Here is a 16857-nt window from a genome sequence, read left to right as displayed (position 1 = left end):
TTGTGCTCCACAGCAGTGATGCATTAGCTTATTGAAACCGCTTTGAATAAACGGCCCATTTATTCATCATTTTTTATCAGACAATAACATATGAATATGAAAGAAAACAGGGCTGGTAGATAGGATTTGTATGTTTATTGTGTAATCAGGTCTTCGACTCAGTTGTCAGTTAAGAATGCTACAGTATCTACTGTATACCTTTCTGAAGATAATTTATGCAATTCTTTTGAAAAAGGGCATGGTGTCCCCTGGTATATCTCTAACACACTCTATATACACATTTTCCGAGACTTTACACACAGATCTTGGACACAAAGCAACCGATCTGAATGTGAATTTGTTTGCGGTTTTGGTGAAAGCCATTAGTGCAGTGTTATTTTTTGCTCATTTTCATTTAAATATTCTGCAGACATTAGTTGTTAAACCGAAGAGGAAACTAATGTATTCAGAAGTAATCCGAGATGTGATTTAATCACCTTTCAAGGGAACTTTACACGTTAGTGAAAAGTTTATTAAGAGAGGTGTATTTAGAGAGGTTACAAATACGTGATTTGTTGATAAAAATGATTATTTTAGGGATATGTTCTGAAGGTATTGCATGCGTCCAAATAATAGATGAAATAGATGAAACATGTTTAGTGCCTAATATAAAGACAACCTGATTAATGATCACTGGGGGGCATTATGATTAAGGCTAAAGACAGAGCCATCATTAACCTAGCCTTGTAATGTTTAATCAATACTTTAAATTGCTCATTCAATTAATCTATTGCTTAAGAGCATACATGCTGAACTGCTCATCAAAAACGCAATGTGTTAAGAGGTCCCAGGCATCCTCAGAGCTGTGGTGTAGGATTGACACAATGTATAAGCTTTAGGATGTTGATGTCATCATTGTTGTTCAAATTGCCATCGATCCTCAACACACCTTAATCATCGCAACTGGGATTGAACTTTAATTAATGATTAACTGTGTTAAGATGATCTGAGATAGTACGGGAACTGTCTGAACTGTTTATTATTTTATTGTGGCCTGCTCGAAGATACAAGCATGACTGATTCAAGTCACCCTTCGAAGTACCAACAAAACAGGAACCCTGACAAACATTTAATTGCAGTCTAAAATACTTCCTTCATTAATTTCTCATCACATGAAGCTTTTCTTTTTGCCAACTTCACTTTTTGTAACCATGCAAATTTACGAAGACGCAATCGTTGTATTGTAAGGGATGTAAGAACAAGGGTTGGTTATGTATTGTTAGCAGCTCAGAAACGATGTGAGACTGCCAATCTCACTCGGGGATCAGCAGCAACACACACGTCTGTTTGACAGTCGTGATCCCTCTTGTTTTTGTCAGCAAGGAAGTCCTCATAGGAATGCAGCCATTTTGATCGACAGAGTGTCTGCCACAGGTTTTCTGGGGTCAGCCAATAAACCCAATCTTTCGACCAGGGAATGACCTTGCCTTGCAATGACAATAAATAAACTGGCCATCCTCTTTTACACTGTTTACAAAAAATATTTTATTATAATGCAAAGCAGGAATATATCTAAATTGGAAAAATGTCATAGCATATTTTCTCATTTGTTTTTAAACTAAGTGGGAACATTCCTTAGCTTTTCCCCCCATGCAACATGCTGAATACCCTTAATCCTTTCAGCAGTGCTTTCAGTTGTTACGATGGCGCTCTCTCTCCAGCACAGCGGTTGCAGGTGTTTGGCAGGTGATCCTCTGTGCTCATGTGAAGCGTCTCGTGAATTTCTCAAGTCAAACAGTGCCGTCTGCATGTCTCCGCTACGCTGCTATTATAAGTGCCTTTTTACCCCCCCCCCCCCCCCCCCCCCATTTTAACATGCGCTTCTCCCCGAGGAGAATACAGTACAAACTGTATATATTTGTGTATATTTATAGCTTAAGAGTTTCATGCTTGACCGAGGTAAGTGTAATCAATACAAATTGATCCGGTGTTTTTCATGTCTTCACTAGTTCCAGAACTAGTAATAATAGTTTAAAAGGTGACGTGATTTCATCAGAGATGGCTAGAGGTACGGCGGTTATGCTTGAACCCCAGATACATACATCCTTGTTTGAATCATATATATTCTATATATATATATATATATATATATATATATATATGTATATACATAAATCTGACTAGATTTCTAAAATGGTGTGAGAATACATTGATTCAACAATTCTGAAAAAAACAAAAACAATGACTGCAACAGTTCTGTCCATGAGTGAAAGAAGATTTCTTAACCTCTGCATAATTCAAGTTCCTGATTGTAGCTCCTCTACGCTACTACTGCCATATAGCCATATACATATAACAAATGGAACTTCAACACAGTTGCCTTGTGCGTATAGCTAGGTGTGTGTGTGTGTGTGTGTGTGTGTGTGTGTGTGTGTGTGTGTGTGTGTGTGTGTGTGTGTGTGTGTGTGTGTGTGGTGAGAGAAGTCACCAGAGGGAGAACTAAGATCTAAAGAATACAAGTCAGCAAGTAGAGTTCCCTTTCCGGTTCTAGTGATCAAGTGTCACAGCGGAGAGAGCTTTTACCTAGCTAACGGCGACAGAAAAACAACACAGCACTTAGTGGTATTTTTTGCACTTAGGTACGACTCTCCGATCAGATACCCCTCATATGGTACGAGAGCTCCAATCAAGTTCTGGACGACGGTCAACGACACAGGAAATGCCGCTCTCAGCAATGTCCGCTTCTTTCACAGTCCACAGCAGCAGCAGGAAAGCGTGACAGGATACTGGCCCTGTAACAGGGGGAGGTGGGTGGGGACGGGGATAAGTGCCGGCTAGTCCAAAGAGAGACTGGGGGGTTGGGGGGGGGGGGGGGGGGGAGGGGGATGGGGTGGTTCTTGGTGGGATCGGACCGGTCTCGGAGCGGGGAACCTCACGTGACCACCTGCTGCACGGCGGAGCGTTCGTGGGGGCAGGCGCGCTCGCGGCCGCAGTGCAGCCGCGCGAGCAGCCGCTGCAGCTTGTGCGAGAAGTTCTTGTTCATCTGCTGATACATGAGCGGCATGGCGAAGCTGCTGGAGAACGCCATCAGCTCGGCCACGCACCGCAGGAAGTAGTACACGGTGAGGCCCGGCCTTCTACTCCCGCCGCCGACGCCACCACCGCCGCCGCCGCCGCCGCCGCCGCCGCCGTGGCTGCCCGGCGCGCCCACCACGGTGTGCACCAGCAGCGTTATGTAGTAGGGCGTCCACAGGGTGAACTGCACGCACACCGACGCCAGCAGCAGCCGGTGGATGGACGGGTCCAGGCGCGCCGAGTCCTGGTCCAGCGGCGTGGACTCCTTGCGGATGCGCAGGATGAGCGCGAAGGCGTACAGCACAGCCGCCGCCGGCACCACGTAGCCGATGAAGATCATGATGGCGTCGGCCGCCTCCTTGTTCTGCATCTTGGAGCACTCGATGATCTTGGTGGACACGTGGTTGCACACGTAGAAGAGCAGCGAGGAGAAGCTGGTGAGCACGGCGCCGCCCCAGATGAAGCCGCACACGTGCTTGGTGTTGTACACACTGGACATGTAGGTGCGCGGCAGCGCCCGCTCGATGTAGTAGTCCAGGCTGAGCAGCGTGGTGGAGTACATGACCACCAGCGAGGAGACGTTGAACAGGATGAGCAGGGTGATGTACACCTCGTTGTTGTACTCCCAGGCAGGCCAGCGGGTGAAGTGCGGCCCCAGGAGCTCAACGGGCGCCACCAGGTTCAGCACCAGGCCGGCGATGGCCATGTTGACAAAGTACACGTCGGGCATGGTCATGGACGCCTTGTTGGACAGGTTGACGGCCACCAGCAGGGCGTTGTAGCACAGGCCCACAGGGAAGCCCACGGCGAGGTAGAGGACGGAGAACGCCGACAGGATGAGGCCCAGGTCCTGGCAGAGCTGGTGGTCCGCGTCGCTGGCGTCTGACTCATTGTGGGCCATGCAGCTCCACATCGCTGAGAGGGTCCGCGGAAGGCCAGCGTCGTGGGTGGGCGGGGGGCTGGAGGGGGTGGTAGACTAGGTCTCACTGGAAGAAGAGAGAGAGGGAGAGAGAGGGAGAGGGAGAGGGAGGGAGAGGGAGAGAGAGAGAGGGAAGGAGAGGGAGAGGGAGAGGGAGGGAGAGGGAGGGAGAGGGAGAGAGAGAGAGAGAGAGGGAAGGAGAGGGAGAGGGAGGGAGAGGGAGAGAGAGGGAGAGAGAGAGGGAGAGAGTGAGAGGGAGAGAGAGAGAGAGAGAGGGAAGGAGAGGGAGAGGGAGGGAGAGGGAGAGAGAGGGAGAGAGAGAGAGAGAGAAAGAGACGGAGGGAGAGAGAGAAAGAGAGAGGGAGGGAGAGAGAGAGAGGGAGAGAGAGAAAGAGAGAGGGAGGGAGAGAGAGAGGGGGGGGAAGAAAACACATTAATAATGGCAGAATACTTCACACAGTCCATCAAATAGGATGGCCTTGTTTGAAGAAAAAAATTAAAACATGGACACGGCGACAACTCGTGAAAAACAAATAACTGAAAGGGCAAAGAGAGGCCGTAAGGCACAGAGTCGATGTCCAGTCTTTCTCCTGGGACCTTCGGCATGGTGGGTTAGTGCTGACATGGGGAGCAGAACGGGGTTACTTTGAGGAACATTCCTGACCACTGTGCCATTCTGTGTTGGCCAAGTTTTCTGTGTCTTGAAAGACTTGTACTGTATGGCTTTGTGTGGTAATAACAATGAGTCACTCAACAATGGGGAACACTGTGCCTTTTTCCCCTTCTCTCTCTCCATACAACTGAATTCAAAACTAAATTTGATTCATGGGTCTCGCCTACTTTTGTGGTTCTTGGTTACAACTCTGGGAGGCAAAAGGAGTCCCCTCCACTCACAGTGAACCCAGCCGCAACATAGCCATTATTACCCAATACTATTAATCCCACCTCACTGGAGATGACTAGACGAGCACGAATGCCTCACAACATGTTTCACTGGGCCGTCACAACCTTGTAAAAACATTTTTTTTTTCTTTCTCTTTTCAACACTACCCGTTGCAAAACACCATCTGGCCCCATGTGGAAGAATACAAAACTGGATTTATTTTCATTCTTCCTTTCTTTTTTTTTTTAACAAACCCGAGGCACATTTTCTCTCTCTGTCTGGGTCTGTTTCTCATTCCGTATCTCTGCCTGTATTGTATTTATTTCTTCGCATGCGTCAGCTAGACGGCGGACAGAGGCAGGGCGGAGGACGTGCGGGTAGCAGGCTTTCCCGCTTCGCACGGTCAAGCAAAACAACACAAACGCTGAAGTCTCTCCGACTGAACCTGCCCAGGTCTGCTTAGGACTGCTCTGACACCAACGCCCGGACCCAAGTGTTTCCGCAGAGCGGAGTAGGAAAGAGTGGGAAGAGGGCAGGAGGTCGGGGTCTGTGTGGTGGCGATGAGTGGATTTATAGAGAGTGAAATGTGAACCAGGCTCTGGCGAGAGGTTAGCGAAGAACGAGGGGCTGGGAGTTCGGAGTTCAGGGCGGGGTCGTGGATGGAGGGGGCTGTTTAGTGGCGCTGAATCCGATACATGAAGAACCACTCTGAGAGGACGGTCAAGGAAGACGTTGGTCAAGGGGGTATCTGGTTTCATAGCCCGCTAAACATGTGCAGCAGCCCCTGTGATGAGCTTTCGCGTCTCAAGAGGACGATAAACCAAAATTGTTCAGATGTAATTAGCCATGGTGAAAAAAAAGGTGTTGCATCACATAGGGAGTTAAGAATATTAATAACACTGACGAACTGAGAATAGCATTGGGGGACATCCAGTGAATAGATTTCAAATTCAAAATGTGGCGCATTTGGTCACCAAAACAATACAGAAACTTCCAGAAAGCTGCCTTTATTGTTTCCCTTGCACACTGCAGACAGGCATTGTTGTGAGCAGCAGGATAAGTAAGGAATGCCAGCAAAGCAGAGCATTCTCCTGTTTGACTTACATAACACCCGTACAGAGGTACTCCTTGACCTGAAGACTCACACGCACGTAGCAAACACACACACGCACACATACAGGCACACCCACACATACACATCACCCACAAACATGCACGCTCACACACCCACATACACACACACAAACAAAGCCGCACGTACACATCACACACACACATGCACTCGCACACACACACACACACGTTCCGAGCTGGATAAGGTCGAAGATAGTTATACTCTTTAATAAGAAACCCCTGTAACCTTTCTTTGGAACTATAAAACCCACCCAATTGTAAACAGGCGCACACTCTTCGCACCAAGTCTGACTAAAGCCAACTTGGTTGGAGGCACCTGGCTGCCTCTAGTGTTATTCCAGAGAGCATGAGTTGTCTCTGAATACAGCTAGCTGCCTGGTTGTCACGGCCCTATCACCTGCTTCCCTTTGGGGATCTCAGTGACTAATCAGCATGAAACGGCATTGGAGTGGAGTCTATTTTGTTTCTTCCTCAACTGAGGTGAGATTTGTGCAAAGGTCCAGTTCTTGTTGGCCTGCTTCCTTGCATTTATCTTGCATTGAAAAAAACTGCTATTATGCATTTGTTGTTTGTCGGTGTTGAATGAGGCATTGCACGGCCCATGTATGACACATTTCCAAGTAAAGCAGGAAATCGGGGCGGTACGAAACATAGGTGGTCACCGCAGAGATTGTGATTTATGATTCACACAGTACTTAGATCACGCTCCTATTGGATCCTATTTGTGGTCAGATAGTTAAGCAAGAAATCCGCAATGTTGCAATCACAAAAAGTTAATTTGATGTCTTGTCAGTTTCATGTCTTTCTCATAGGTGCATACACTCATAACATGGTTGGGCCAGGGTGGGAATCGAACCCGTAACCGTGGCGGTGTTAGGTCTATTAGTTCAGCTATGACGTCACAAAAAAAAGAGCCTACTTTAAACAGCCAATCATCAGCGAGGCATGATTTATTCCCTTTCTTAAACGCCTGCCATACGCCTGCAAACACAAGTCTACGACGGTAACACCGTTGGTGAGGAATCCTCGCGCGTGAACTTCCCTTCACACTGTTCCCGGCTGTCAGAAACAGTTCCGCCCACTCCCCTCCAGACGGGCCGCGATCAGCACGTCTCGGTCCCCTGGGCCCCGGCCGCTAAAGAGGGGTGGCGCCCCCCTCCTCCCCCCGAAAGTGTTTTCACTGTCAGTTGAAGCCAGATCCTGGAGCCCTGATAGGAAGATTGTGATAGACGGGGGACGCCACGACCAAAACCCCCCCCCCCCCCCCCCCCCCTCCACTCCATGTAACCTTACGGGAATCTACTGAGGCCCTTCTCAGAAGAGTGAGGTCACATGATTCTGATCTGCGGTAGTGAGCGTGTGCTGTGTGGAGTGCAGTCTGAAGGAGGAACGATTGCATCGAAGTTGAAACCTAAGTTACCCAAGGTTTTTCTGTACCCCCTAACCAACCTAGGCAGTTGATTCATTTACTTTATCTTTTTAGATCAAAGGCCTGAGTACATCATGTGCAACGGTTACTAACAGGTCGTTATTGTGTTATGTATGATTCAAAGGTCTTGTTTAAACCAGGTCTATACTTTGCCTCAAATAAAGTTATACAGGTAGGGTCTGATTTCAGAGGAAATACCTTGTTATTATATGGAGGGCTCCACTGCCAAAATATAGATGTTGTTGAAAGGTGCTTTGAAAAGCCCCAATTTAACTGCCCAATACATCTTTGGTCGAGATGAGAGGAAGAGGCCAACAGAAGCCAAATCTATAAACTAAGTGCCCGTAAATGCCCATGATTTATTTATAGCATCCAGAGTTGTTTCCTGTTCCATGATTCAATGTTTATGATCTCTAAACAGGTAGGCACCATACAAAGGTCATAGTAGCTTCCTTCCCGACAGGCAAAAGAGAAGAAAAAAAACGTCAACAGTACAAACAGGAACAAAAGTCACAGATCAATGGTCAGCACAAAACAGGCTTAGTAACTTTAAGCCCCCGCGCACGCGTCCCTGTGCCATTAGGTCACGTGGATAAAGTTAAGGACGTTGAACTATTTGGTCGGCAGTTGTATCAACAGAGCTGTTGCGCAGAATAAACACTATTTTTTCTTTTTCTTTTTACATCTTAGGACTTGAATGAATAGCTTCCAGCCACTGATCCAGCCACTAAATGCTACCTTTAATTGGCACTTAATTAAAATGTTCACACGTGCCTATTATGTTTTACTGCATAATGATACGAAGCTGCTTAGATTAAGACTAAAAACTTGTTGCTACAATCCCAAAGATAAACAAATATGGAATGTGCACACGAATTGCTTTCCTCTACACTTAGTAAGCTTCATAGTTCTGGTCTTGATTCTGCTCAACTCACAACGTATTAATTGGTGGCTTATGATCAAGGTTAAGCAGGTACCCATTAACCATTTTCTTACTGTTTGAATTAAACACATTTATATGGATCCACCATCCTATGTTATAACAATTCAATAGTAGTAGTAGTAACGTCACTATAATTGTCCTTGTAGTCTGCATGCATATTCGGTGACAGGACGTTTGTCGTTTACCATGAGATACCATGAGTTTACCATGAAAAAGCTCAACCCACTGCAAACAATACGAATCGACTTGCTTTTTCACCTGAGTATTTCTTACATTTTAATGTTGAACTTTAATAATCGAAACAAATGTAGCCTGCAGCCACTATAAAGCCGTCAAACGTCAGCAGAACCAGTCTAAACTAAAACAAACAGACGAAATTTAGCGCATAGAGTCATGGAGTTGTCCCATATCTCGGCAGTAACATTACCCTCTTGCCATGCATGAAACGCTGGGAAGAATGGGATATTCTGTAATATGTACTATGATTATACTACTACTACTACTACTACTACTAGTAGTAGTAGTAGTAGTAGTAGTATGATAGGCTACTATTACTTTCCCATAACATTTACAACTGTTGGCACTACACACAACCATCTGAACGCATGGAGAGCTTTTCAGCCCCTAAAGCTTTTAACAACATACATAACTGTAAAGACTACTACATTTGCTCATTAAAAACAACAAAAACAACAACAAAACTTACCACTCAGATATTTAGATCTTTATGCCAAAAGATCTACGGCGGCATTGGGTTAGATGTAGCGTTTCCATTGGTAAATCTCCGTTGCAGCATTTCAATAACACTCGAGAAACTATCTTTATTCTTACAAGCGACCAGAAAGGGAAACTACAACGCTACATGTTTAGTTTGAAGCGCTTTTCATCGGTCCGCTTTGCCCATCGGCTGGGGCTTGTTTTCGATACGGGACGGCGTATAGCCTACTACTTACTGGGACTCGAGTGGTGCTGAGCGCTACAGTGTATACACACGTGACCCTCCCCCACTGTCTCCTTGATACTGGGCTGGTTCTTTTTTGTCGATGAGGCCCGAACGGCCGTTCTGTGTTCTGATTGGTTGCAGATCGTGACCGTGGGGGATGGGGGAGGCGTGCGGAGGGGAGGATGAGGAAAACATTTCAAACTTACTACAATGCACTTTCTACTGACTTGCGATAGTTGTCCCTCACATCCATATCTATATATGTTTGTAAAGGTGTTTCTTACCCTATTCACAGACAGTGAGGAAATCGGCTTTGTGTGTGTGGAAGTTGAAAATGAAAAATGCATTAGGTCATTTCATTCCTGCCTCAAGGCTCTGGAAACGTGCACAAAATGCATTTTGATTCACAAAGCACAATTTAACTTAACATTATGAATGTGCTGATGTCAAAGCACAAATCATTGTATATAATAACGTCACACATCATTGGTGAATCTCTATGGATCTTTTTAATAAGAAATGTTTATATCATACCAATTAAGTTCTAGTTTGTCCATCAAAGACACATTTCCAGTCTATTTGTCTATCAGTTGTAGACATTTTGAAGATCAACATTACTAATCCAACTGTGCATGATCATAACACCGAAAAACGCCCTTTGTGTTGTGAGGATCCACATCACCTTTAATAGAGCAAACCAAGTTTCACTAAGAAGATTATGGATTACAGATTGGCCCATCGGTCAACACTGTGTATAGCTCACCTCATCATCCTCATTCTCATCGTCATCCTCCACAAGACACAGAGTGCAGCTGGGTGCAGGACGAGATCCCCATGGCGATAGGGGATGTTGGATTGGATGAACTTTTCCTGGGTGTGTGGGGGCGAATCTTCCTAGGGAGGGATTCATGGTTGGCTCAAGCAGGGATTGTGTGCACCGTGATAACATCAGGTCTGCATTAGTGCTCTCGTAGGCTGAACCGTTCTTTAATTTCCTGCACAGCCCCCCAGGAGGGAAAGGAAGGACAGACACACAGGCGGAACCTGGAGCTCAGGGATGCAAGGGTGACTGTCTGAGACTCCGAAGCCTACGTGTCATCACATGAGGGATGGTGTTCATTCATATCACTGTCGTGATCAACGGTTGCCCTGAACCGAATAACAGGTAACTACAAGTCTGGTGTACGGATGCACAAGAGGCATGGCTTCTTTGGTTTTATAAGGAAGAATATACAATGACTACACACGCAAATACACACCCACACACACACACACACATAGACACACAAACACGCACACACACACACACACAAACACACACACAGACAACCACACACACCTCCCCCATACGCACACACACACACACACACACACACACACACACACACACACACACACACACACACAAACACACCTAACAATACATCTACGGTATGTAATGAAATTATGTTATAGATGCTGGGTGGCATCTCTTCAGTCACAGATATTCACACACTGACTTTCCATGTCCTAATAAGCTTCCCCAGAGAAATGAAAATGAAAGATGTTATGCGATGTTACGGATTACAAGGTGGATACCTTTGGGTTTCTGAAGATTGACCGTACAAATTGTTCATTTATTATCCACTTCCCCTGGGTGTTACTGAAAGATTCCTTTGACAAGAGGATTGATCCACTACGTTTTTATCACTGTTGAGTTAAAAACTAAGGTAGGCATCAATGTGTGAATGTATCTGATTCAACGCTTGTGGTTTAGTTTCAGTATTATCAATGACACATCTGCAAACCAGATACAAAATCCACTAAATCTGTGCTGTGGCACCCTGGGGAAAAGGCCTTCTTTGAGTTTTCTGCCTCGTACAAGACAAACGGAAACCCTGCATAATTAAATGTACATACGAGTTTCAAATTAATTGTGGTGGAATGTGGAATGGATGGGGTCCTAGCCACATAGTCCCTCTTAGCAAATTACAATGGAGACCTGGAACACGTGATCTTTGTCTTCTTAAAGCATTATCTGTAATTAACTGGATCTTTAATTACTGGGCTTGTGTTTGCATGCTGGGCTGCATAAGTAAGTGATAAGAAGAGCATGTGACTGTGTCTCCCTTCAGGCTTTGTCCTCATTGGACCAGCCTTAGAACGTGTTTCCATGTTTATGTTGTAAGCCAAATGAACAAATCAAGTATTGACTTTGAGCCTTTCGTCAAACGTAATAATGTTGTTATCACAGCTAATGATGTTTTCATTGCAAAATGCCATAGTTCATAATTCAGAATACAAACACATTTAGTCTAAATCTCCTTTGGATTATTGGAACAGTATGCTTCTCCAGGTAGCAATTTTGAGCCATGACACATTAAACAATTAATTAATCCAGTTTAATCGTGGCATGTTCAAGAAGCTACAACCTCAATACCTGAATAAGAACAGGCATGGCTGACATTGTGAAACATATTTTATCAACATACGAGTTGTTGCTTTTCCCAGTTGGAAGGTATAGAATGTCTAACATCTTTGATGCTTTTGCATTGGATAATATTACAATCATTTGTCATCATATCTTACATTGACCATTATTCATCCGTTTGTGTGTAATCAATAATCCATGTGCCTACATGTTTTAGGGCTTACATACACTTACTAGGACATGCATGAGCACTGCTTCAGTGTAAGTTATGGTAAACAATAGCACCTTATGGCTTGATATTCACTGCACTCTCAATTATGGCGTACACATCCAATATTCTCTGATCACACCCTAATCTCCTCAATAAAGGCAGGAATTAGAATAGGAGAAACAGAGAATATACTTGCTGTGAGGAATTGAATTCATATCGTTAAATGCTATTCCATTAGTGCCAAGAGGTTCTTTTTCTCAACATTTTTAAGATTGACCTGAGTAATCTAATTTAAAAGGTGGTTTTGCAGTTCGATTACCCAGTCCCCACATCCAAGCCAACGGCTTATGGAGTGTGAGGCTGTAGCTCTCTCGACACAGAGAGAAAGTGAGCCGGGAAGGACTCCCACCATCCGCCACAGACGTAGATCACAGTTTATCCCTAATCAGGCTCTGAGATCTGTTGCTATTTGTGGCGGCAGCACCCATGTATCGTCAGACCCTGCTGGCCTGCCTTCACCTAGTTCTAAGGCCATTAGCCATTCACAGAGACATCTGTCTGTCTGGAAGGTCGGCGTGCTGTCACTTTCAGGCAGAATTCCACCAAAACAATGATCGTCATTAAATAAAATTATTGGGCGAGATCACAAAGAACATATTTTTTGTAATCAAAACCAAAAATGTCAAACTGCTCTTTTTGACCCTGCTTTCTTCATGCAGACTATTCTTGGTGAGTCGTAAAAAGATGATGGCATTTATATGGAATTTCTGATGGTATCAAAGTTCAAGTTCAAACACGCACACACACACGTTCATACAAGCACACATACACACAAACACACACACACATACACACACAGACACACACACACACACACACACACACACACACACACACACACACACACACACATATACATTTAGGAAAACACTAGTGTTGTTCTCTGCACAAGCCCATTGAGTTCAGATGCCTTGTCGTTCACATTAAGCTCATTAACTCTGTGGTGGAGATTATGGTCTGTCGGAGACCATAAGGCACCCAGTCAGTGGCTTTTCTCCAGATAGAAAGGGTAAAGAGTGAAACTTTCCCTGCTGCTCCCCGTAAGCGGTCCAATGGAGTCCTCTTGCATGCTTCATTAACACAAAAACTGCACGGGATGATGACATTGGTCTCAGCGTCTGTATGTATCTCACATAGTATCGCGGAAGCATGACGCACTTTGCATTATTTAGATTGTGAAGGCATTTACTTTTTGTACCTAATTGTTATTTTATTGATCTCAGCAAGCACATAGAAGACAACAACCGTCATCAAATATATTTGGATGGATTTGGATGGAATGGATTGATTTCATGGATTCTTTAATCCAAAACAAAACTTTCAAAACAGAAAACGTGCTCACACAAATAAAAAATGTGAGGAAGAAGAGAGGCATGGAGGAAAGCCATGTTAGTTGTAAGAATGCATACATTCTCGAAACTAACATGGCACAAGTTAGTAACATGGCACATGTTAGTAACATGGCACAGTACAGTGACTTGATTGTCACTTTACTTGTACTCTGCCAATAAAGTTGAATCTGAATCGGAAAATACAAAGCAAAGTTGACTGCTTTGGTCCGTAAGCGATGACGAAGAAAACACTGATGCTACTTCCCGACTGGGCTGTGTGTTGAGCATCGTGATGCAAACAGCACAGCGAAGCCTCTTCCTAGCCTCTCTTTGTCTGGCTGATCCAAGACAACAGACTGGTGGCTAACGCTACGCTAAACTCAGGCCCTTCATCCCAGCAGACCTTCTTCCTGGATACCGGTTTCCGATCGTGGGCCAATAGGGAAGCGTGCTATTAGAGCGCTGCATGTGTGAGTACGTCTGCTCTTCAAGGGACTTTTTATCCGGGAACAGATCATGACGTCTTGGTCGAGTCCTACGCCTGTTGATGGTGCAATCGCATGTGCTTTGGGATTTGTTAGATTTGTGTGTGTGTATGTGTGTGTGTGTTTCTTTTGGTGTGTGTGTGTGTGTGTGTGTGTTTGTGCGTGCGTGCGTGCGTGCGTGCGTGCGTGTGTGTGTGTGTGTGTGTGTGTGTGTGTGAGTGTGTGTGGGTATCATAGCCTATATATGTACAGTATGAACTGTTCTGTAACATAATTACATTGTGGAGAAAAACAATGGGTGAATCTGTTTCATAAACTGAGGCCTTTGCGTTTCCCTGCTGGGACTAGTGATACTTTGTTATATTTATATATTTTTATTGATTAACTTTTGCCGTAATCTGCTTTATCAGTTTGACCAGTTTCACCACAGGATTCAACTTCCTTTATACTTTCCAAGGCAAATGATGTCCTTAGCATCTGGGTTTGCATTGGGTTTGTTAAATTTTTTTCTTATATTCAAATCAGAATTGTGGACCTGCCGTGTTTGACTCCCGGTGTGAGTCAACAAGGCCGACCGCTGATTGATACAAAAGCGTGTGTACCAAAGGAACAGCTTACACTTAGATTCAGAGTACACATATAAATAATCCTAACATTAAGTAAGAGACCCAGCAATTCGGTCTGTATGACACCTGTTTAGTTTGCATCCAAGCAAACAAAATACAGAGCGACACATGACCCTACACTGGCTCTTGTACACACTCTTCAAATAACAAGACATTACTCCCATGAAGTCGTCATGCTCGGAGCGAACACCACCCTTTATACATGTCCAGTGAGGACAACCCAGCTCAACACTTATTTAACCCCCCTCTCCGGCATTGCTACTCAAGCAACAAGAATTTGGCTGACACTGCACATGTCTGCGTGCACGCAGGCAGATCCACGGCCCAGATCCTTCGCCGCAACCACGCAGCGTGCGTAAGTGCACCGCATTCCTAGAGTAAGTTCACTTGGCAGATGTTTCTGTTTTTCGTTTATTCTAGGGGGGGAGTAGGAGGTGGGCGTGTCTGAGTGCCTGGAATCCTGGATCCTGGAATTGAGGTGTCTTTGGCAAGACTTTGTGGAAAATCCCAAAGGAGGCAGAAGGATGTCTCTGGAAAAGAAAAAGAAAGCAAAAGCAACAAAAACAGCAAATCAAAGCAACTCAGACCACTCTCCACCTCTGCGATGCTTTCCTGGGTGAACCCGGTGTCGCCCCTGAAACGGATCCCTTCCAATAACATCCACCTCAGGCCCACCATTAACAGAGTGTTTCTACGGCGCGTGCCTCAGTTGCGCTCCCTTTCTCTGGGGAAATCGAGAACCTTTTTCCACCGTAACTGAATACATTTCTGACCCGGAGCCATTGACGTTCTCTAAATGAAGCGCAGTAAACTGGTTGTATATTATGTGGGGATTTTGTGTGTTATAATACATTGCCATTGGGGTCTGATGTGCTTTAACGCGGTCTCATGATTCTCTCTGATCATCACAGAGATGGCATTATTGTTTGGTTTAATCAGGAGATAGACTACAGACTCATAACCTTATTGAAAGCATAACACTGTAATTAGCAATTCATGTACTGCACCAGTGCATATGGGTCAGTTCTTTAGTTGATATGAAATCCAGTACTTGTTTTGAGCTTTCATTTGATCTGCCTTACCAGGGGAGGCCATGTTAATCTGCTTTCACCTAATCCAGTTAAGAATGTATCAGGTTTAAACCGTTTATTGTATAAGAGAGTCTTGTTGCTTTTTCCCCTGAATCTGAAACCCTCACTCATACCACTTCTACATAGAGATTTTGTTTGGTACCCCAACTACATGGTCATCTGCTACAGCTCTAACTCTATTAAAATGACAGGCAACGTGCATTAAACCCTCCCGTTCCCCAGAACAAAACTATTACCAAAACAAAACGGTTGTATAAGAGAGTCTGGTTCCTTTTTCCAGCTGAACCTGTAACCCTTACTCATAACACTTATACACAGAGATAGTTGTATTCTCTATTAAAATAAGACAGGCAACGTGCATTAAACACTCATTTTCCAGAGAACAAAACTGATACCAAAACGAAACGGATGACAGATAAATAAAAAAAACGAACGTTTTCGAGACAGATCGATTCACTCCAACGGGGGGGGGGTTCTCCCTCCCCCAATGCGGCCTTCACTTGTGGGGGATGCGGGGGAGGGGTGGGTTATTCTAGCGCTGGGGTTCCAGCAGATGTGGCGGCACCACTGGGGGGACACAGCTCTGGCCCAGGTCTGGCCCCCTTGATGAGCAGATAGCAGAAGGATTAGCGGGGGCTGTTGTGGTGGATTGGCAAGAACACTGGAAGGCTGTTCACACACAGCTGTGGCAGGCTTGTGTGCGTGTTTGTGTGTGTGCCTGCGTGTGTGCCTGCGTGTGTGTGTGTCCGGCGTGTGTGTTGGTGTGTGTGCGTCTTTCAAAATACTGCTGGCCTCTGCCCCAGGTCTGGCTCAGTTCCCCAGACCTTTCCTAACAGACCCCCCCCCCCCCCCCCCCCCCACACCTCTCTCCTTCTCTCACTGACCTCACAGTTCAGAGAGCTCTTTGGACTGCCGGGACAGCGGGGAACTCCTCTGGAACGAGATGAAAGCTTTTCCTCCGAGGAACGTCCCGCCGCCGCCTCTCCTGTGGTTTATCTCCGGCCTTGCACAACACTGACTTCGGGAGTGTAATCCTCTTGATGTGTTTACGTGTTGTTTGCTCTTCCGTCCGGACGGACGTGTTCGGATAGGCGTCGGCTGCGTCTGTGGGGATTCTCTGTGTTTGTGTGCACTTCAAGGCCATCAGGTTATGACCCAAATGTCTCAAACGTTCTAACCCATTGTATGGAGTGAAGGTTACACCTTACAAAACATGAAATGTTGCGTTGAGATGAAGAAAAACTTCTAACTTCAGTTTTAAACATGAGCTTGTCTCTCGTGTCTTATGAAAGGTCAAGGACATCATTCGTAATTCCTTGGTCCCAGGACCCTTCGTTG

At 45.3% G+C, this 16857-nt stretch overlaps 1 protein-coding gene across 1 annotated transcript; it reads right to left on the bottom strand.

Annotated features, from left to right (window-relative positions):
* Positions 1–131: 131 nt before the first annotated feature.
* Positions 132–9343, bottom strand: gpr146 (G protein-coupled receptor 146). The gene is made up of 2 exons (XM_079746045.1): positions 9069–9343; positions 132–4040 (listed from the first exon to the last, which is right to left on the bottom strand). Exon 2 carries the CDS (start codon positions 3965–3967, stop codon positions 2912–2914), a length of 1056 nt encoding a protein of 351 aa, XP_079602171.1. The 5' UTR covers positions 3968–4040; positions 9069–9343; the 3' UTR covers positions 132–2911.
* Between the last annotated feature and the right edge of the window lie 7514 nt (positions 9344–16857).

This window comes from Pollachius pollachius, assembly GCF_949987615.1.
Source record: "Pollachius pollachius genome assembly, chromosome: 11".
Classification (NCBI taxonomy): Eukaryota; Metazoa; Chordata; class Actinopteri; order Gadiformes; family Gadidae; genus Pollachius; species Pollachius pollachius.
The sequence above is the reverse complement of the archived record's forward strand: the minus strand, read 5'-3'. Positions and strand labels throughout refer to the sequence as shown.

Bases quoted from the DNA above. Each gene is read 5' to 3' on its own strand.
- gpr146 (XM_079746045.1), bottom strand. From the start codon at position 3,967: ATGTGGAGCTGCATGGCCCACAATGAGTCAGACGCCAGCGACGCGGAC.